Source organism: Rattus norvegicus, chromosome 3 (assembly GCF_036323735.1).
Source record: "Rattus norvegicus strain BN/NHsdMcwi chromosome 3, GRCr8, whole genome shotgun sequence".
In the NCBI taxonomy this organism is placed as follows: Eukaryota; Metazoa; Chordata; class Mammalia; order Rodentia; family Muridae; genus Rattus; species Rattus norvegicus.
The window spans coordinates 118,209,144-118,232,372 of NC_086021.1; the positions used below are offsets into that span (position 1 = coordinate 118,209,144).

At 34.2% G+C, this 23,229-nt stretch overlaps 1 protein-coding gene across 1 annotated transcript in view; it reads right to left on the reverse strand.

The window, feature by feature from the left end:
• Potefam1 (POTE ankyrin domain family member 1) overlaps window positions 1-23,229 on the reverse strand; it is a 185,699-nt gene that overhangs the window by 113,340 nt on the left and 49,130 nt on the right. Inside the window, 11 exon segments of the mRNA XM_039106462.2 lie at window positions 1,189-1,282; window positions 2,895-2,995; window positions 6,277-6,370; window positions 9,353-9,423; window positions 13,684-13,756; window positions 13,841-13,869; window positions 14,588-14,681; window positions 16,897-16,964; window positions 18,667-18,705; window positions 19,172-19,244; window positions 19,329-19,357. Of these exon segments, the coding sequence (XP_038962390.1) occupies window positions 1,189-1,282; window positions 2,895-2,995; window positions 6,277-6,370; window positions 9,353-9,423; window positions 13,684-13,756; window positions 13,841-13,869; window positions 14,588-14,681; window positions 16,897-16,964; window positions 18,667-18,705; window positions 19,172-19,244; window positions 19,329-19,357 (765 nt within the window).

The window sequence follows — 23,229 nt, forward strand, 5'->3', positions numbered from 1 at the left end:
AAATTAAATAACCAGTAAAAAAAGAAAACTACTTAAGACATATTTGAAAATTTGACAATATTTAATACAATGGTCCTTTTTGTAATTAAGGGATGTCCATTTTTCTAAAGTTGCTCTGGGTGTATCATGTGAACAATAAAGCTATAGTGATCAAACAACTATCTTTTAAATAAATTGGAAACCACTTTTAAAAAAGTTTGTACTTTTATATTCTAATAACTCTCATCTGAATGCTTAAGATTCTAACATCCCTATTAGTTGATGTACAGCAACTGTAGACAGGAAGTGAGTGACTGAGGCTTTTAATGTTTGCCTCACTCCATCCCATTACTGGTCATCTATGCAGCAATGACAACATAGTCTATTTGAATGAAAATATACGTAAGCCTTGAAATGAATTCTCTCCTATGTTCTCATCATTAACTTCAAGTTTATGCAAGTTGTATTCTGTCTCTTCTGTTCCTCTAGATAACCACTTCTGTTTTTAAGACATTCTCTAAACCAGTGTCTGAATGCTTTCGACTTTATATTCTTTTAATGGATTAAACCTGTGTGATTTTCTTTCTTTTTTTTCCTGTATTCTATCCTGTAGGGTAATGTCCTGAAATGTAGCTACAATGTAGCATTGAAGTATTGTAAAGGATGAGTAGCACTGTATGGCCTGGTTCTTGTGTTTTTTTTTTTTTTTTTTTGATAGTCTCAAAAATTGAGGAGACAAAGAAACAGTAATGGGTAAACATGTATAAAACATGTAGTTTTACTAAAAGGTCTATTTATAGCCATCCCACATATTGATATTCTGAACCTTCTTTTGATACAAAAATGGGTCTTATAATATCCCCTGTACACCCACCTCATTTTCTTTCCTGTTGTTTCCACATTCTTTGCTTTTCTTAATCATTTCCTTGTCTTCACCAGGCTTTGTTTCTTAGCACTTATCAACTGAGTAAAACTCTGATATAACCAATCTTTCCTTTATTTATATTTTACTCATTTCTGCTCTGACTTTTATTATTCCTTGACATCCACTGAATTTGGGGTTGGTTTTAAATATACATATCACAGCCATCTTATGCCTTATAAATTCCTAACTGTTTCATGACTCTTTGATTAGGGGATAATTGCCTCCTTCTGTGTCAAATAAACACTCAGCCAAATGGCATTTATTTTATAATGCAGAGCTCTTACCTTTATTCTTCACATTTACTGTGTTTTCTCCCTTTTGACATTTACCAAAGTATACACGTGCAGCACCTTTAGGCCGAGGCATCTTAAACATGTGCTGTATGTAAAAGAACAGTTTTGATAATGTGATATATTAAAATGTAGAAATCAACTTCCAAGAAAACCACTAAACCCCATTAATTACATTAAATATAAAAGAAGCTTGCAAACAAAAGCAAGAGATTTGAAAACACAAACTTTGTTTTATCATTAATATCTAACCGTTATCATCCTAGAGTGTCTGCCAACATAAACTATAGAGTTATACAGTTTTGTGGATTTTTAAAGGATATGTTTCAATAAAGATAGTTTAATATTAAATAGCAGAGACAGGCAGGTTTTTTATCAATTATCAATTCAGAAAGAACCTAAAACTCCCGTAGCACATGTTAATAAGAATGGAACCATATAAATATCTCTAAATGTCTGTGCTAAATCAAGGATTTTACCATCAGTTTTGATTTTTCACATGATGTGGGAAACGATGACTATATTTAGAGCTTTGGTTCTCTCTGATGTCTTGCAAATCCATGTAGCTAGGCATCAAATTGGGAACAGGGTATTATTGTATGCTATTCCCATATGTCATTGTGCTAGAATTCCATGTGTCGGTGTCTTTCTCCTTTAGTCTGCAGCTGCACATTCACATTCACAGAGATTTATTTAAGTAAACCTAATACTAACCTACCACAAACCTAAACTGTCTTCTCATTTGGTTCTTAAACTCTAGTAGATTTCCTCATCTGCCATGTCTATCGTTTACCAGCAAAGCATCTATTTAGTACCGAATATTATTATTTAATTATAATAATATAAGCATAATATATTATGTGTAAATGTTTCATATAAATATAAAATTACATAAAATTAATTATAATATTATATAATATTGTTCATTAAACCCAATTAAAATGTCTTCAGGCAGACATCAGATTTCAATTGGAATTCTAGCAGCATTGGTCTTTACAAGTTTTTCTACAAATTAGAAGTTCATATAGGACCATACCCTTATATATACATTGTACGTTATGTCTAATTCTGATGTAGTTTAATGCCAATAAAGTCAGGAGTGCTATTTTTATTATATTTTCTGATTTTCTTTATTTAAAGAGAACCAAGTTTGGATTTTGTATTTTGTATGATAATTAAATTTGTATCCTGAATGTTTTTATCATAGAAGGTAAATTGTATACATGTTCTAACAAACATGTGGAAGACAACCAGAGAGCCAAATTAAGGACTGAAATTTCAAGCTTTGTAATATCGACAGATAATAGGTAAGCACAAATTATGTGCTTCACTCACTAGGAATGAAGACTCTTAGCTTGACTCTAACTCAGGAACTAAACTGCTATACTATTCATAATTTCAATTGCTAGTCATAAGTATCAAATTTAACCAGTTCTTCTTTTAAACATCTATAGGTATTATAGAAATGAATATAAAAATAAAAACTGAATCTTCTAATGATAAGGTTTAGCTTATTTTACTGTTCCTTTTAAAGATTCGGGTTTCACAGCCATGTAAAGGGAGGTCAAAACTAAATATTAAATCATGACCTAATGATTCTATAAGGAGATAAGGAGAAGAAAACTTCATGAGGCCTATGAGATACCATTTGTCAATGAAAACAATATTTTAGAAAAAGTGAAATCTTAATACTCATGTACCTCATGCTGGGATTTTTCACCATTACCATGGCTTTTGTGTTCTTCCTCTAATCTTGATTTTACATCTGGTTTTTGTGGTGAATCCACACAATTAATTGAAACTAAGAAAATTAGAGCATGATACAACATCATAGTTACAGTCATGAGTAGACAAAAATAAATTAGAAAAATATTATTCTGACATTATTTTTCTTAGCTATCATGACTTCAAACTGAAACAGCATAATAAGGCCTAATTACTCCAACAGATTTGCCATCTGTTAATGGCATTCTTAATCACCCCATATGTAACCCTATTTGTTCATCACACTATTTTATTCTGCCTTATATAGCATAATACAAGGAAGCAGGACCACTAGATTTGCCCTAAAATTCTGCAAAAATTATGGCTGACAGTGATGTTTATGTTTAATTATTGTAAAAATGTATATTAACTCATGTTCCAGTATTTTAATCTGGAGACGGTTTCTTCAGTCACTTTAGGCATACCTTAATCCAATTGATTCCCTTTATATTTTTCTATGCATCCAAATAATTTCCCTTATTATATACAAAACTCTATTATTTTTAATCTTTATTTCCTCTTCTTTGTTACTTCTATTTATTTACAATATTCCTCAAGTGAAAATGTAATAATAAATTAACTTCTCTGTCATCTGTCTTAATGATATATCTTATTCAGCCAATTATTATACTTTATTGTGCAAATTATACTCATTTTGTATATATTATTGGTTGGTAAATATTAAAGTGGTAAATCTTTTCTTTATAAAACTAAGTAGATTTAATGCATCATATGATTTTTATGGTTCTCTCAAATCACATGTAAAGGAAGTTAGTTATCATTCCAAAATCAGACAGTAATTCACAGTAATCTCATTAGCATAGATAAAATTGAAGTTTCTGTTATCATTAGTATTTCAAATACATAGAGTAGAGAAGTGTAGAGCTTCTGTTTGCCACATTTTTTATTTCCTTATTTCTAGTGATCTATTCAATGAAAATAGCATAGTGATTTACTTATTCACTCTGAAATGTCTTATCCCAAGCTTTGTTATCATTGATTGTAACAAATTGATTGTTTCTTTCTTTATATCTTCATTTTTCCTATATACTATTTCTTATGGCGATGCATTCTGAATCAGTGGTCATGGTACTACCTATTACCTGCCTTTTAATGACTGAATCTAAAAGGATGCTTTCCTTTCCGACATTTTAATTTTATAGTTAAGAACTCACAGGTCTAGAAAGAATGAACAAACAAAAGAAAGTGAGAGAGAGATGATAGAGATAGACAAATGATTGGTGTCAGAAAGATATGTTGCTATATACACACATATTTATTTTCATATGTACATAATACATGAATATATATGTGATAGACAGATCCACTTGGAATTAGTATTCATGTAACCTTACACAATTATATATTCTACTAGTCTCTCTATTCTCCTTTCCCATTCACTAGAAATAGGCAAGAAATAATAACAAAATCTAGGCTTTACTTCTCTTACTTCTGGAACTGTTATGAAATATACTAAACCACCAACAAAAGAGTACACATGGAGTAGCCCATAGCTCTAGCCACATATATAGCAGAGGATGACCTTAATCTCCTCCCAGGCATCAGTGGGAGGAGAGACACTTGGTCCTGTGAAGGCTCAGTTCTCCAGTGTAGGGGAATGCCAGAGTGGGGAGAAGGGAGGGAGTGGGTGGATGGCTGGGGAAGCACCCTCACAGAAGCAGGGGTAAGGGGAATAGAATAAGGGGGTTACAGGAGGGGAAACAGAGAAAGGGGATAACATTTGAAATGTAAATAAAGAAAATATCCAATAAGAAACTGTCTTAAGAAGTAAATAAAAATTGAAAAATTAAAAATAAATACATAAAATGAAAACTTAAAAGAAATGCACTATTGAACAATTTCTAAGTAGAGAATTCTGTGCACTTGTTACACAGTGAACTACATATATGCTGAACTACATATCAGCAAAATTGAGAGTTTAGCATCAATGTAGAAACCAGATACACTTAATCATATTTTTTTTTATTAACTTGAGTATTTCTTATATACATTTCGAGTGTTATTCCCTTTCCCGGTTTCCGGGCAAACATTCCCCTCCCCTTTCCCCTTCCTTATGGGTGTTCCCCTCCCCATCCTCCCCCCATTGCTGCCCTCCCCCCCACAGTCTAGTTCACTGGGGGTTCAGTCTTAGCAGGACCCAGGGCTTCCTCTTCCACTGGTGCTCTTACTAGGATATTCATTGCTACCTATGAGGTCAGAGTCCAGGGTAAGTCCATGTATAGTCTTTAGGTAGTGGCTTAGTCCCTGGAAGCTCTGGTTGCTTAATCATATTTTTGAACATATTCTCTAATGTCTTTTAATAAAAAACAAAAGCTAACATGGAATCTTTACCCAATTTCTCTGTTGTTGAATTAAAATTTTGTAAATTCACCTATAGTGTATTATTTATTTTTTCTTAACATGTTTCAGAATTAAACAATATAAAAAACCTATCTTAGCAATGGGACCTCCTGCTTTCAGTTTTCATAGAGCAATCCTCTGGCCTAGTATCAGCCTGGGTTCTTTATGAACCTCCAAGAGACCTCCTTGACTAACAAGTCAACTGGTTGTAACTTAGTCCCACCACTATAAGCCTTATCATTTAGAGGGACTCCTAACAGTGGGAGAGAGTAATAGTCTCTCACTATTTTGTCTGCTGTTTGGGCTCTTTTTCTCCAATTAGGCTGCCTTGCCCAGCCTTGACATGTGGGCTTTGCCTTGTCATTTTGTATCTTATTTTGTCATGTTTGGTTGTTGTACTCTTTTCTGAAGAGAAATTGAAGGGGAGTACAGGGAGGTGGATTGAGGAAGAAAAACTATGGTTGGAATATACAGTATGTAAGAAGATTCTATTTTCAATTGAAGATGAAGAAGAAGAAGAAGAAAAGAAGAAGAAGAAAAGAAGAAGAAGAAGAAGAAGGAGGAGGAGGAGGAGGAGGAGGAGGAGGAGGAGGAGGAGGAGGAGAAGGAGGAGGAGGAGAAGAAGAGGCCATGATCAGTCAAATAATCCTTTGATCCCTTTCTGGACTCTGATTTTCTATATTTTCATTTCATTATATCTTCATAATTACTTTCTATATCCTAGTATTCACCTGCTTGAAGAGTCCTCATGTTGGAAACTATGCTTCCTTTTCTGTAATGGTACTCTCAATTTCATATGAGATTGAAAGTCAATGTGTTATGACTAGTTTCTAAACTATCACCATTTAATATCTTAAAATTTAGTCGTGCTTTAGAGGTAATTTTTACTAGGAAAATAAGTCAGCTCTAATTTACATAAGCACTCTGACAAGTGACTTTTTACAATATGGTTCATACCTTTTACTTGGTCATTTATTGTACTTTCGTCATATTGACCTTCTGTCACAGATAAATGTGAAGTCATTTTTGGTTGAGATTGCTTAAGCATATGCTGTTAAAAACAAATATCAGGAATAAATTAATTAAAGATTTCTTAATTGTGATTTTTCCTATTTTGAACTTATTAAACTGGAAGTAAAATATTTATTTAGAAAACAGAACAGAATATTTTGTAAATATTGACTAAGTTTTATCTTTATTGGGCCTCTAATTTAATATATATATATATATATATAAATCCCATAGAGATCAAGAAGAGAAATGTCTACATGATCCCAAATAATTACTTCAGATTTTCTAAATACATTTTAATTCCACAAAAATACAGGGATTTTTATAATTCTGAATTTAAAATGTTCTTATATTTAATTCTAATTAAATTAATTATAATTAATTTGTAATAGCATTTATATATTGAACACTTCAAATGACAGGATTATTTTAATTTTGTAAGAAAAAAGTATAAGTCTTTAATATACATCAGGTATAAAAACCAAATAATGGCTGGTATATTTTCAATTAAAATGTTGATTATTTTGAGAAAAAATTTACTCTGTACTAAACTTGTGACACAAGATCCTCATTGGAGGTATTAGAGAAAGGATTGAAAGAGCTGAAGGAGCTTGCAACCCCATAAAAACAACAATGCCCACCAACCAGAGCTCCAAGGCATTAGACCACTATCCAAAAACTAACATGGACTGACCACGGCTCCAACACCATGGGCACCAATGGAAGGAGAAGCCGTTGGTCCTGCCAAGGCTGGACTCCCCAGTGTAGGGGAATGTTGGACGGGGGTGGGAAGAGGGAGTGGATGAGGAGGGGAACACTCTTATAGAAGGGATGGGGTAGGAGGCTTATGTCCAGGAAACCGGGGAAGGAAAGAACATTTGAAATGTAATTAAAAACTATCCAGTAAAAAAAAGTTACAGATTAATATGATGAATCCTTCTGTGGTTGTTTTTGGACAAAATCATATTTTGGACAAAATCCATATGCAGTTTTTCCATGTAAAAATATATCACAATCCTCAATAAGAATGTGAGATTCCACATGAAACTCAAGAAGGATGACCAAAAAGTGAATGCTTCTCTCCTTCTTTAAAAGGGGAACAAGAATACCCTTGGCAGGGATTAGGGAGGCAAAGTTTAGAACAGAGGCAGAAGGAACACTCATTCAGAGCCTGCCCCACATGTGACCTATACATATACAGTCACTAAACTAGATAAGATGGATGAAGCAAAGAAGTGCAGGCTGACAGGAACCGGATGTAGATCTCTCCTGAGAGACACACCCAGAATACAGCAAATACATGGGCAAATGCCAGCAGAAATTCACTGAACTGAGAACGGGACCCCCCGTTGAGGGAATCATTGAAAGGACTGAAAGAGCTTGAAGGGGCTTGAGACTCCATATGAACAACAATGACAAGCAACCAGAGCTTCCAGGGACTAAGCCACTACCCAAAGACTATATATGGACTGACCCTGGGCTCCAACTGCATAGGTAGCAATGAATAGCCTAGTAAGAGCACAAGTGGAAGGGAAACCCTTGGTCCTGCCAAGACTGAACCCCCAGTGAATGTGACTCTTAGGGAGAGGGTGGTAATGGGGGGAGGATGGGGAGGGGAAGCCCTAAAATTGGGAAGGGGAATAACAATCGAAATGTAAATAAGAAATACTCAAGTTAATAAAGATAAAAAAAAAAGGAATGTGAGATTCCCAAACATAATTGTGGACTGTAAAACTTCAGGACCACAATTTCATTCCTAACTAGAATCAGTGTGCATGCTTTTATATCTTCATGTTATACTCTAAGCGAAAGTTTTACTTAGGTAATTTTGCTTTGATTACAAATGGCTCAAGTACAAAGCAACCACACTCATATGAAGACAGTATACAAGCTGTAAATAAAACGAAAACGGTGAATTGTGCTTAAAATTATTGTGAGACTAAGACTAACTTCTATTAAATGGGCAAAATGTGCCAAGATTTTATTTGCTTGCTTATTTTGGATACAATTAATTTTAAAATTGCTACAATCAGAGTAACATTACATCCTGCTTCCTGAATGCCAGTCTAACTTCCTTAGTTCCTAAGGCTCAAACAGGAACTTGATTGATCCCCTTTTTGGCCACAATTATATGCAGAAACACTTCCTCTCAGTACAGGCTTCCATACTCTGTGATGCTTATTTTAAATATACAAATCACACACTACTCTAGAACCTAACATTGTCTGACCTCTCAAGTAATGTTTATTACCATTTTCTGATTGGTTGTGACATGTCCTTAAATGACAGGATATACTATTCTGTTACACTTACTTAGAGTTTTACAGGAAAGCACCTAATTAATAACAACTTTTAAAAGTCAAAGCAGTTAGCATATATTTTATGGAGGACTACAAACTTCTTTTATTTGTTACCATCTGTGTTTCCCTGGTTTTCTATATGTTAGAAATAGATATAGCAGGACACATTTAGATGTACTTTTGAAATAAAGATGTTTGAAAAGTATCATGCAGAATGTGCCACTAATGTTCTATTCTGGAAGGTATCTTTCTCATAGGTGTTACAGGTGATCATCTGCAAGTATGTTTCTTTCATAGCAGAAACACTGACCATAACTAAAGAACAAACTTCAGAACTGCAACTTCAGCCTTTGAAATACTAACTGAGAATAAGTAAGAGGATGATGAATTTGTGTTTACAATCAAATTCAGTGCAATCACTATAACTTTGGTCCAAATTTAAATTTTTTAGTCATAATCAAAATTGACTATAATTAGGTTAAAAACATCTAGGAAGGGAACATAAATACAATAATAAATAGGATAAGTAAATAAATAAATAATCCTGAAACAATTATAAAAATAGAGCATAGTTGAATTACTCTATATTATAGAATATTTTAAATTTCTCTGTTTAAAAAATGTTAAAAAATACTAAGTCATGATATTTCAAATCTTCTAGAATAATTAATATGGTTTATGTACCAATAACACTATATAATAAAAAATTTAAATTTACATACCCCTTGGTTGTTTTTATCACTGTCCAATTGGCACTTTTCTCCCTTTTCAGTTGTGAACATCACTGCTGATTCTGTTAATAAATTCATTTGTGTGGTTACTGTGTGTGTATATGTGTCTAAGAAAATTTAAAAATATTATATTCTTTATATTATAGATAGATTGTTAACTTGGTGTTAATTCAAATTGAGTGCCTGATTTATTAGTTATAAACTTCAATTATGTTTACTTAATCTTCAACTAGATACTAAGACCCTTCAGGTATTCACGATTTAAATAACAACAATCAGCGAGGCGAAGGTGCTGTGTCCACGATGTGCAAACACTGTGACATTTCAGAGCCAAATTATTACACGAGGAGAACCGCAGGGACCAAACTGGAGGAGAGACTGTCCGGCCTAATTTTAAATCCATCTCATGGGAGTAAACAAAGACCTGACAGTACTTCCCTATAATATGCTTGCGGAAGCATGGCATGGCTGTCCTCTGAGAAGCCGTAACAGCAGCTGCCTTAGACAGAAGGAGATACTTACACCTTACCATTGGACTGAAGTTGAGGACCCCTATGGTTGAATTAGGGAAAGGATTGAAGAAGCTAAAGGGAGAGTGACCTCAACTGTAAGAACAACAGTCACCACTAATCCAGATGCCAGGGAGCTCCCAGAGACTGACTCACCAACCAGGAGCATACATGGGCCTTCTGGGACCCCTGACACAAAGGGAGCAGAGGTTTGTCTGGTCTGGCCTCCATGGGGGAAGATGTGGTTAGTCCTGAGGAGACTTGAGGCTCCAAAGAAGGAGGGGGACACCTTCTCAGAGACAATGGTGAGGAGGAATGGGATGAGGAACTGTGGGAGTTAGGTGCGAGATGGGTGAAAACGACTGGAATGTAAACTAATAAAATAATGTACAATTAAAAACAACAACAAAAAATAATTTGAAATTAAAAACGACGTTCTTCAAGAACATCTCATTTCAAATGTTGTTACTTACATACAATGTGGTGCTGACTATGATTTTGGAAAGCTCCATGTTCTGAAGACTGTGCTATATATACTATGCTCAGCTTTTCCCTGAGAAAAGACATGTATTTTTTTCTTTGCAACTATGCATGATCTTTCTTGGATTGTCAAGGCTATATTTACAATTAAAATTGTTGTTTGTTTCATTCTGGACTACAGGCAAAATAATACACATAATCATTTTATAGGTATTCATTTATTAATCTAATAAATACATACTTATTGATTTTCTAACATATACAGACACTCAAAGGAAAAAAAAACACACACATGATCATCCCACTAGATGCTGGGAAAACATTTGACAAAATTCAACTTCCCTACATGTTAAAGTCTTGGGAAGATCAGGAAATCAAGGCACATACCTAAATATAGTAAAAGCAATATACAACAAATCAGTAGACAACATCAAACTAAGTGGAGAGGAACTTGAAGCAACCCTACTAAAATCAGGGATGAGACAAGGCTGCCCATTTTCTCACTACCTACTCAATATAGTACTTGAAGTCCTATCCAGGGCAATTAGACAACAAAAGGAGGTGAAAGGGATATAAATAGAAAAGAAAGAAGTCAAAATATTGCTATTTGCAGATGATAATATACTTAAGTGACCCCCAAAATTCTACCAGAGAACTACAATTGATAAACAACTTCAGCAATGTGGCTGGATATAAAATTAACTCAAACAAATAAGTAACCTTCATCTACTCAAAGGATAAAGAGTCTAAAAAAGAAATTAGGGAAACACCACCATTCACAATAGTTACAAATAATCTACAATATCTTGGTGTGACACTAACCAGCAAGTGAAAGATCTGTATGACAAGAAATTCAAGTCTTTGAAAGAAATCAAAGATTGCAGAAGATGGAAATATTTCCCTTGCTCATGGATTGGCAGGATTACTATTGTAAAAATGGCCATCTTACTGAAATCTACAGGTTCAGTACACTCACCATTAAAATTCCAACTCAGTTCTTCACAGAGTTAGAAAGAGCAATATGCAAATTCATTTGGAGTAACTAAAATCCCAGCATAGCAAAAATTATTCTCAACATACGACTTCTGGGGGTATCACGATCCACAACCTCAAGTTGTATAATAAAGCAATAGTGATAAAAATGTATGATATTGGTACAGAGACAGACAGGTAGATCAGTGGAATAGAATTAAGACCCAGAAATGAACCCACACACCTATGGTCACTTGATCTATGACAAAGGAGCTAAAACCATCCAGTGGAAAAAAGACAGCATTTTTGACAAATGATGCTGGCTCACTGGAGGGTAGAATGTATAAGAATGTAATTTGACACATTCTTATTTCCTTGTACAAAGTTCAAGTCCAAGTGGATCAAGACCTTCACATAAAACCAGATATACTCAAACTAGTAGAACAGAAAGTGGGGAAGAACCTCACACACTTGGGCACAGGGAGAAATTCCCTGAAAAGAACACAAATGGCTTATGCTCTCAGATCAACAATAGACAAATCAGACCTTGTAAAAGTACAAAGCTTCTGTAAGACAAAGGACATTTGTCAATAGGACAAATGATAACCAACAGATTGGGAAAAGATCTTTACCATTCTAACATCTGATACGGGGCTAATATCTGATATATACAAAGAACTCAAGAAGTTAGATTCCAGAGAATCAAATAACCCTATTAAAAATGGGTACAGAGCTAAACAAAGAATTCTCAACTGAGGAATATTGAAAACTGCAAAGCACCTAAGGAGATGTTCAACATCTTTAGTCATCAAATGCAAATAAAAACAACCCTGAGATTCCATGTCATAATAGTCAGAATGGCCAAGATCAAAAACTCAGGTGACAGCAGATGCTGGAGAGGATGTGGAGAAAGAGGAACACTCCTCCATTGTTGGTGGATATGCAAGCTGGTACAACCTCTTAGGAGAGCAGTCAGGCAGTTCCTCAGAAAATTGCACACAGTACTATCCAAGGACCAAGTTATACCACTTGGCGTATACCCAAAAGCAGCTTCAATCTATAACATGGGCACATGCTCCACTATGTTCATAGCAGCTTTATTTATAATAACCAGAAGCTGGAAAGAAACCAGATGTTGTTCAACAGAGGAATGGATATAGAAAGTGTGGTACATCTACACAATACAGTACTACTCAGCTATTAAAAACAATGATTCATAGAATTCTTAGCAAATGGATGGAACTAGGAAATATCATTCTGAATAAGGTAACCCAATCACAAAAAAACATACATGTTATGCACTCATTGAGCCCAAAAGCTCAGAATACCCAAGATACAATTCATAAACCACATGAAGCTCAAACAGAAGGAAGACCAGAGTCCTTCTTAGAAGGGGAAACAAAACACTCCTAGAAGGAAATACAGAGAGTTTGAAGCAGAGACTGAAGTTATGGCTATCCAGAGTCTGCCCCACCTGGGGATCCATTCCATATATAGTCACCAAACCTAGATACAATTACGGACTCAAAGAAGTGCATGCTGACAGGAGTTTGATAAAGCTATCTCCAGAGATGGTCTGCCAGAGCCTGACAAATACAGAGGCAGATGTTTGCAGCCAACCATTGGACTGATCATGAAGGTCCCCAATAGAGGAGTCAGAGAAAGGGCTGAAGTAGCTAGGGCTTTGTAACCCCATAGGAATGATGATATTTATATCTACCAACTAGATACCCCAGAGCTTCCAGGGACTAAACCACCAACCAAAGAGTACACATGGAGAGACCTATGGCTCCACCTGCATATGTAGCAGAGGATGGCCTTGTCTGGCATTAGTAAGAGGAGAGGCCCTTGATTCTGTAAAGTCTCAATGCCCCAGTGTAGGGAACACCAGGGCAGGGAGGCAGTAGGGAGTGGGTGGATGGGAGGAACCCCATCATGGAGGCAGGAGTAGGGGATGGAAGAGGGGGTTTCTGAAGGGGAAACTAGCAACATTCATGTAAATTCTATGGACCTATGAATTTAGTTCATGGCTTTATTTTTCTTTTCGAAAATAACTAGATATCTGCTAAAATGAAATGCTAAATGTAGTAAAACTTAATTCATCACACTGTGTTCTGTAATTTCTTGACATAGACCTGATATAATTGACCAACACCACTGTAATTTTTCTAAATTTTTTTAAAATTAAAATTATGGAGGTTATATATATATATATTATATATATATGTATATATATATTATATATATATATACATTCACTCTGTGAGATTTGAAGAACAACGAGATACAATTGGAAAGAATGTTAGCATTTTAAATAATTTGGGGATAGTTTTCTAGAGACAATAATATTTCAAAATTCACCTGTTTGTAATGACTTTGCACTCGTTTTTGTTCGTGAATCATTTGGCATTGAATCTCCCTCTTCAGTGGTAGACTTCATGGGTGTGGAAACAGGCTATTTAATAACTTGTGTGTTTCAGGAAGTTAATAATACAGAATATATCATAAAGGTCTTTACCTTCAGTTGACCATATTCTTTGGGAAACTCTGAAAAAACCAAAAATGCAGTGAATTACATATAGATATGATGTCAACCACACAGTCAGTCAGAGTTAATACAATCCTCACAAGTAGATATTGGAATGGAATTTTAAAGTTTTTGATAATTTTCTTTGTTTTTTCTTCTTTGCACAATTAGGGAAATGTGTATAAAGAAGACTGGCATAGTGTAAATGACCAGAAGTGCTCTGAAATGTGACTATGAGCCAAATGTCATGTAACTGTGTCAAATGTCAAAGCATACAGTAGACCAGATATTTCAGAATCATTCTAATAAGATGGCAGAAAATGCAACCTGTTCTCTACATCATATTATCATTTACCCAGCAAAGACTAGGCTAGAATTTCAGAGAGATTAAAAATAATTTATTAAAGAAACCATTCTGGCTGTTCATTTGGATAGTCATGTACATGAAGTTACTCTTTAATCCACATGTGTGAATAATATTAGCACTTTATTTCATTTTCCTTTGGAGTATACTCAATATATATAATAAATATTCTTTTTTAAGGAACCATATTCACATTCTAGAGAATACAGAAAATATGTAAATATCATCACAATACATACTTTTTTTCAGTGAAGAATTAAGTTCAAACATGCTATGCTAGAAACCAGCTTAGGACTTAATAGCATTCAGTCCTCTCTTCTAAAGATGGCACTCTGCCAGGACATTGTATACAACTTTTTATTACGACTCCTCACCTTTCTCTTCAGCTGCTATTGCATTCTCTTCACTTTTATCTCTAGTCATGAATAAAGAGCCAATTCGCTTTGGTCGAAGTCGCTTAAAGATATTCTGTTAAAATTGGGATTGGTAATGAGTTGCAATAACTCTAATAACTTTCTCAAAAATGTCTATTTTTTAGTTAAAACAATTGTGTTGAAAATAAACATTAAAAACCAAACATTTGAAGTTCCTTTTATACACTTCCTGATGGCATGTATCTTTTATTATACTCAGTGACAGTGGAAGTCTAGAAGAGACACGTTAATGAACAAAGAGTAGACAATGTATATATGTCCAGTTAAATTATTTTCATTTTACTTAAGTGCTGTTATGATGTGTGATGATACTGGGAGAATTTTTAAATTTATATATTGACTAAGTGTGCTCTCTGCAGTACATTATTTATATTTAGAACACTGAATATTAATTCTAATTCCTAAGGAAAAAAAAAGAAAGAAAACAGCTTCTATGGTATAAGTTAGGCATATGAATCTTATATCCTAGAAGTAGTTGCTTTGGGGATCAATACTGTTAGTATTTTAGATTAAAAATTCTATGAGGAAAAAGTGGTGATATGAAATAGCCAAGTCATAATGATAATTTATCTTTACATCATATTTGATTAGGATATTTTATTTGGAACACCTAAGAGAACTGGGCGATTCTGTGCTGTTTAGATACTTTGAGAACAGACTGGTTACATCATAACATCATTGTCTCTCACACACGCATACATACACATTGTGTGAGGAGGAAGAAAAAGAGGGCAGAGGGCAGGTTCAAATGAAACCTGAGAAGATCTTTGGTTAAGAGCACATGTTGCTCATGCAGAAGACCTCAGTTGTTAGTACATCATATGTGTGCTCAAGACCAACTGAAATGCCACTTCTAAAGGAGATTGTGCCCACTTCTGGATTTTCCAGGCAACAAACATAACAGAGTGCACATAAATAAATTTAGGTAATCATCCACATGCATAAAAATAAATGAGTAAATCTTAAAGAGCAATGCTTTCTTTTCTTTAAAAAATTTCAAAAACTCTGCCAGCTGTAATTATGAAGGTATCATAATATTACTACTTTTAATTTCTTTCAAAACATTAAGAAACCTAATTTTTGAAGTTCACATAATATGAGGATTAGAATGACTCTGATAATGGTGGTTTTATTCCTTCCTGGCTGCTGGATGAGAACAATATTAAAATTTGTGGGATGCACAGATATGATTGACTGGATACTTACCGATGTGGTCATGTTAATTTTCTTCTGGATACATCCTTCTATAATTGGCAGTGTAATTGTCACATTCAAGATCTTTCCTTAATAGAGTTATGTTGTAAGTATACTACTCACTATCAATACAAACTCCCTTATTAAATTCTGACTTAAGTGTTTCTGAGTTTTCACATGAAGAAATTCTATTGTTTGCTTATTATTGGTTGGTTTTCTTTTAAATTTGGGATGTACCCATCATTTTACTTCATAACTAGTAGTTCATTACTTCTTGATGTTCAACAAATACAAATTACTCAACATTAAAACACCTGAAAGTTCTACTTTGCCTATTCAAGTTCTAACTACTGCATTCCAATACCATAAGACTCTTATCATTACCTACAATATTAGAACTGCAAATGCTTGAGGCATTTCTGGAAATTTTCTGTGCTTTTTTAATTTGGATTTATTCCAATATCAAATAATGTCAGAATCCAGCATTTTTTAAATTTAATTTTCAGCCCTGAAATAAGGATAAGTACATACGTTTTGTTTTATAGCAAAGAACTAAAGATATCATAAAGATTTTCCCTTCACGGTTGTTACATTCAATAAAATCCCTATCCTTTCTAGTATTAAGAAACTAGAACAACGAATCAAAAATGCATAATTAAGTGCTTAATCCTAGTACTATTGGCTGACCATGAAACCGTCATTTTATAATGAATTAAAGGGGTGATTGTCATATATAAAAATTAAGATGTGATCACTGAGTATAATTTCATCATCTTTATCAGAAATTGCCAACTTAATCAAATGTTTATAATGTAAGGAATAGTAAAATTATAAAAAGTTTTATGAAAAGTTATTGATAAAATTTGGGATGTGTACAGAAGATGTTTGATTTTCAGTTATTGTGGATGCTAAAATATTCTGAATTGCATAACTAATTTAAAAGGTTTTAAATTTACATATAAAGTTGCATTTTACTGATTCACAAATGTGTATTAAATGTAAACATTGTCTCTCAATAACAAAAAATATTAAAGGAAATGTTTAAATGTATGTACCAAGCACTGCTTGCTGTTGTTGTATGCCTTTTTTTGTTCTTTTTCTGTTGTCAGTTCAACAACTTGTTCTGTAAAGAGTCACACATGTTGTTAAAACAGGCAAGGAAAACTTAGACATAATATATTTTATATCATAGCTAGAGTATTTTTAATTTAGTATACTATAACATACTGGGAAAATAATTTTTTAGTTACAAATTTCAATTAGGCTTATCTTGTAATTGAATATTTACATATAGAAATATAAGTGTTTGTCAACAACACAGATACATCAGGGAAAGGATCAGTAGATGAAGTTAATCATGCTTACAATGTACAGACTTAAAGATTCATTTATGAGTATTCTGTGACAGGATATGCATGCAACACCAGAAAGACACTGAAATACAGATGTAATCAAACACTATCGGGTTGGGGATTTAGCTCAGCGGTAGAGCGCTTGCCTACCAAGCGCAAGGCCCTGGGTTCAGTCCCCAAGTCCAAAAAAAAAAAAAAACCACAAAAAAAAACCCAAAACACTGTCATCTCAGACACTGTTCATTATCTTGTTAAGACCAACTTCTCCAGGGTCTAGTATAAAAAGTTTCTCTATCTAGGTATTAATAGCTTTCTATTTCTCATTCTTTGATACTTAGGTCTTCTTTGAAGATTTAGAGTATTACACATAATCTTCTTTCATAATTGTTCCCCCTATTCTATGTACCTTGTATTGCTTCCTATGGTGCTAGAGACAAAGTTATTGAAGAGGCCATACTTTACTCTTTGTACTGTAAATTACTACTTCATAATCATCTTGTTTAAAATACTGTTAACAAATTAATGTTGTATATATACAATATTAATTTGTATATCTATATATGTATATATATACCTTTATATGTTATAAAGGATCTGTACTCTATCAGTATCAGGTTCTAGAGATAAAATTTAAAGAGTCTAAGTAAAAGTGTGAGTGATAATGTTTTAGAGGTAATGTTGACAGACTCATTCAGAATCACCTTAATGGGATATATGAGAGGAAAGCACATGAGACTTTAAAGGAGCTAGTAACAAAAGCCAGATATATACAAATTGTGAAAGCTTACAGAAGGTGAACTTTTAAATTTATATATTGACTAAGTGAGCTCTCTGCAGTACATTATAATCTGTAAGACCAGAGCATATGACACAGAGCGAAAGGCTACGTGTGGAGTCTACAGCTTATTACACTTGTATATATAACTTTACCCTCAGATCTTATGTAAATTTTGACACAGGAGCACAAGTCTATAATTCCAGAACACCTATGATTGGATGGCAATTTAGAATATACAAATATGAAGCTAATATCTAGCTGGTTGGGAATATTCAGAGAACAATAAAAGAATCTGACTCAAACAGAACAGAAAGCATGGACAGACACTAAAAGTTGACCTATTATCTCTACACATTCTCTATAGTATACTTTTGTCCCTACAGACATACATTAATGAGCATTCTTCATGCCCAAAATGTACACTTATATTACCCACACACAATAACACACACTAATGTTGAAAAGAGATGTGAAAGAAACTGAAATCAAGAATTTTGAGGCGAGATCTGAAGGAAAAGTCATAAAGGAGTGCTGCTTGAGGGACTTGTTCTTATTGGCTTGCTCACCCTGCTTCCTTAAACAACCAAGGTCCTCCTGTCCAGGAGTGATACAACCCCAAGTGGGTTGGGCCCTTCTGCATAACACATTAATAGAAAAAAAATGTCATTTTTTTTTCTATTTATGTTTCCTCTTACCAAATGACTCCATTTTGTGTTGAGTTGACAAAACACCATCTAGGACATTAAGATACAGTTAGTAATAGAAGATAAATAGACTGTTATCTTATTTGAATTAATAAGTATAATTTCAATCTTTTAGGGTCAAAGAAAGTAGTGCTGGTACTGTTCAATTCCAGAACACTGGAATATATTCTGAAAGAGCTGAGGGCACAGACAAGTATTCCTTACATCCTCATTCTGGTACATATTGTTAAGTGTGAGTAAAATAATTAACATTTATCATTTAAACCCTAAAATCTATAAGCAACATAGAGATTTGTAAGCTGAAGTTTTGTATGTTGATACAAAACAAGGTATGTAGGTAAGTTAAGCTTCAGAACTTTAAACACTTTATTATCCTAATCTAGTAAATAATGTTTTCAAGAATTAAACTACAATTATTTTTATATTGTTGACAAAAAATACCAATGAAACTCAGGGAACAAAGGAAAAGAATACAGACCAATACTGCAAGATTCACCTGCATGCAATGAGTCCTCCTGATTTGTGTCTGATTCTTCATTTGCAATGGAATATGTCTTTTCAGTGCTACACTGTATGAGATTGCAAACAATAATTTACAATTCTATATTTCATACAATATTAAACTAATGATATATGTAAGTGTGACTTGTTACCTGAGGTTCAGGATGTTCCTCGGGAGTGGCTAAAATACCAAAGATATTGCATACATCAATTACACATCACTGCCACATTATCAAGCATGAAATGAAGAATAATTTGTGTGGGAAAATATTTTCATGATTAGGTTTGCTATAGCAATTTAATTGGGGGGATGTTGATAGGCTTTCATTTTATTTCTTCTATTTTGTCCCAGTTAGGAAAGAAATAAAATGCAATAGAAATAAACTGGGAAAATTGTATAGGTTTAATTGTACTTGATGCCTTTTCCAGATCAAGCAAAAAAAATAGAAAAAAATAACTTAGATGTTTTGTAACTGCTAAACATGATAAATACTTCAGTAGCTTATTTTAATTCAATATTTCAACATTATTTAAATGTGAATATATCACAATCTCCACTTTATATTAATTTATATTTAGTTTTGGCAACACAGTTTGACTTAAACTCATCAGAGAGAAGCATGACCCACTTAGTTAAGAAACTTTAATGAACTGGTCAGCTTTGATCTTCATGATTGTGAATGAAATAGTCCTTTTTTAATGCATGTGAGCTACTTTCATAACCTAATCATTTTGAATTGTACTATGTACTGCTTAAAACTTTTAATAGACACTATAGTAAAGTGTGAAATGTAAAACTATATATTATAATGTAATGGTAAAATTGAAAAAAATAGAAAAGTTTTATATTAATTAAATTAAGTAAAATACTTAATATAAACACTATTAGAAATTAATTAATAAATATGTTGTTCTTTGTTTTCAAAATTGCATTAATATAATTTGCAGTATTAGTAACTAAAAGAATTTCACCAAGTAACTGGATTACTAGAAATTAGCTGTCATGGCAAAGAGAAGACGTGATTCAGAATTCAAATCAGTACCTCCTGAGTACTATTGGTATTTCATTGGTATTTTTATTGATTAGTAATCCCACCCCACCGGACCTCTAAACTTCCTGAGTCCTTCAGTCTCTTGAGGGTTAGGTGTATCTTCTCTGAACCCAGACCCATGAGTCCTCTGCTGTATATGTGTTGGAGACCTTATCTCAGCTGGTGTATGCTGCCTGGTGGGTGATCAGGGTCTGAGAGATCAGGGGCCCAGGTTATATTCAAACTGCTGGTCTTCCTACAGGGTCACCCTCCTCCTCAGCTTCTTCCAGCTTGCCCCTAATTCAACCACAGCTTGTTCGTTGATTAGATACAAATATCTGCATCTGACTCTTTCACTTGCTTCTTGGGTCTTTTGGAAGGCAATCATGATAGGTCCCTTTGTGTGAGGACTCCATAGCCTCCTTAATAGTGTCAGGCTGGGGCCTTCCCTTGACCTTGATACCACTTTAGGCCTGTCTCTGGACCTGGTTTTCCTCAGGTTCTTCTCCGTTTCCATCCCTGCAGTTCTTTCAGACAGGAAATTCAAAAAGTCATCAGATCCTACTACAAAAGCCTATACTCAACAAAACTGGAAAATCTCTTTTTTTTAATTAATTAATTTTTGGTTTTTACTTTTTTGTGTGTTTCATTTTATTGGATATTTTTTATTTACATCTCAAATGTTATTCCCTTTCCCGGTTTCCCGCCATAAACACCATATCACATCCCCCTCCCCCTACTTCTATGAGGTTGTTCCCCCACCCATCCACCCACCCCTTCCTGCCTCCCCGCCCTGACATTCCCTTGCAAAAGTGGAGGGGGGGCAAGCCTTGGCAGGACCAAAGGCTTCTCCTCCCATTGGTTCCCAACAAGGCCATCCTCTGCTACATAGGCAGCTGGAGCCATGGGTCTGTCTTTGTGTTTTCTTTGGGTACTAGTTTAGTCCCTGGGAGCTCTGGTTGGTTGATATTGTTGTTCTTAGGGAGTTGCAAGCCCCTTCAGCTCCTTCAATCCTTTCTCTAACTCCTCCAATGGGGACCCCAGTTCAATGGTTGGCTGTAAGCATTCACCTCTGTATTTGTCATGCTCTGGCAGAGCCTCTTAGAAGACAGCTATATCAGGCTCCCGTCAGCATGAACTTATGGCTTGATCAATATTATCTAGGATTATCTAGGTTTGGTGGATATACATACATACATATATATATACATATATACATATATATATACACATATATACATATATATATATACATATATACATATATACATATATACATATACATATACACACACACACACATATATATATATATATATATATATATATATATATATATATATATATATATCTGGGCTGAATCCTCAGGTGGGGTAATCTCTGAATTGCCAATCCTTAAATTAAGTCTCTGCTCCAAACTTTGTCTCCATATCTCCCCCTTTGAATATTTTTATTACTACTTTTAAAAATGAGTAAAGCATCTGCACTTCGGTCATCCTTCTCATTGAGCTTCATACTATTTGTGGATTGTATTATTGGGTAATCTGAGCTTTTGGACTAATAAACAAAGAATTCTTAACTGAGGAAAATGGAAAGGCTCAGAGGTACCTAAAGAAATGTGCAACATCCTTAGGCATCAAAAAATGCAAACCAAAGCAACCCTGAGAGTTCATCTCACAACAGCCAGAATGACTAAGGTTAAAAAATACAGGTGACAACAGATGCTAGAAAGGATGTGGAGAAAGAGGAACAGTCCTCCATTTTTGGTAGGATTGCAAGCTGATAGAACCACTCTGGAAATCAGTCTGGAAAATGGACATAGTACTACCTGACAACCCAGTTATACCACTCCTGGGTATATGCCCAAAAGATGCTACAAGATATAACAAGGACACATGCTCCACTATGTTCATAGCAGCCTTATTTATAATAGCCAGAAGCTAAAAAGAACTCAGATGCCCTTCAACAGAAGAATGGATACAGAAAATGTGGTACACAATGCAGTATTACTCAGCTATGAAAACCAATGACTTCATGAAATTCATAGGCAAAATGGATGGAACTAGAATATGGCATTCTGAATGAGGTAACCCAGTCACAAAAATACACACATTGTATGAACTCACTGATAAGGCCCTCTTTTTTATTCCCAGAGGTGGTAGAACTAGAATTACCCATCTGGACTAGTAGAGAATTAGCAATTATTTAACCAAATGCAATTATGAATTTTGTCTCTGAGTCTTTGTCATGGACATAACATTTCTTAGTCATAGAAAAATGGAGAATTTTTTTTGTTATGTTTTGAACTATTATCCTATGTATTTGCTTATAGATGCCTTTAAAATATCCAAAAAAAATTGCTAAGCAGACTTTGTGTAGAGTGCCAACAGGATATGTAAAACTTGAGAATTTGTTACAAATGCTCATCTCAGAGCAGCAAAGTCCAAAATTTCATTTAAAGCATAATTCCCGAACAGATATTCATGAAAGTATCAACAGCTTGATAAACACAGACTTTCCTTCTAATTCATGAATCATAACATTATTTATGATTCCTATCATGTTTGCACAACTTATATTTTTCTCAATTTGAAAGAGCTAAAAATTCTTAACTATTTTCATGGGCTCTCTCTCTCTCTCTTTCTCTCTCTCTTTCTCTCTCTCTCTGTCGCTTGCACACACACACACACACACACAAAAACACACACACACATTTGGTTCTTTCTATTTGGTGTTCTGAAGCTTAGCATAAACTAGATTATCTTTGACTTTAGAGATACTTTTTTGCTACTTGTTGTGCACATATGACTGATATTACACAATATATATACCATACCATTCTATGACCCAATACTTCAATCTATACCATAGAGAAGATGAGAAGATACAAACACTTAGTCCTATCTCTTAGACACATGTTGGTAATACCAGCTAACTTTGCTTCACTACACTCTGTCCCTTCTATCTTCTATAATCATCATTACTCTAATCATCACTCATCCTTAGAGCCTAATATCGCTCA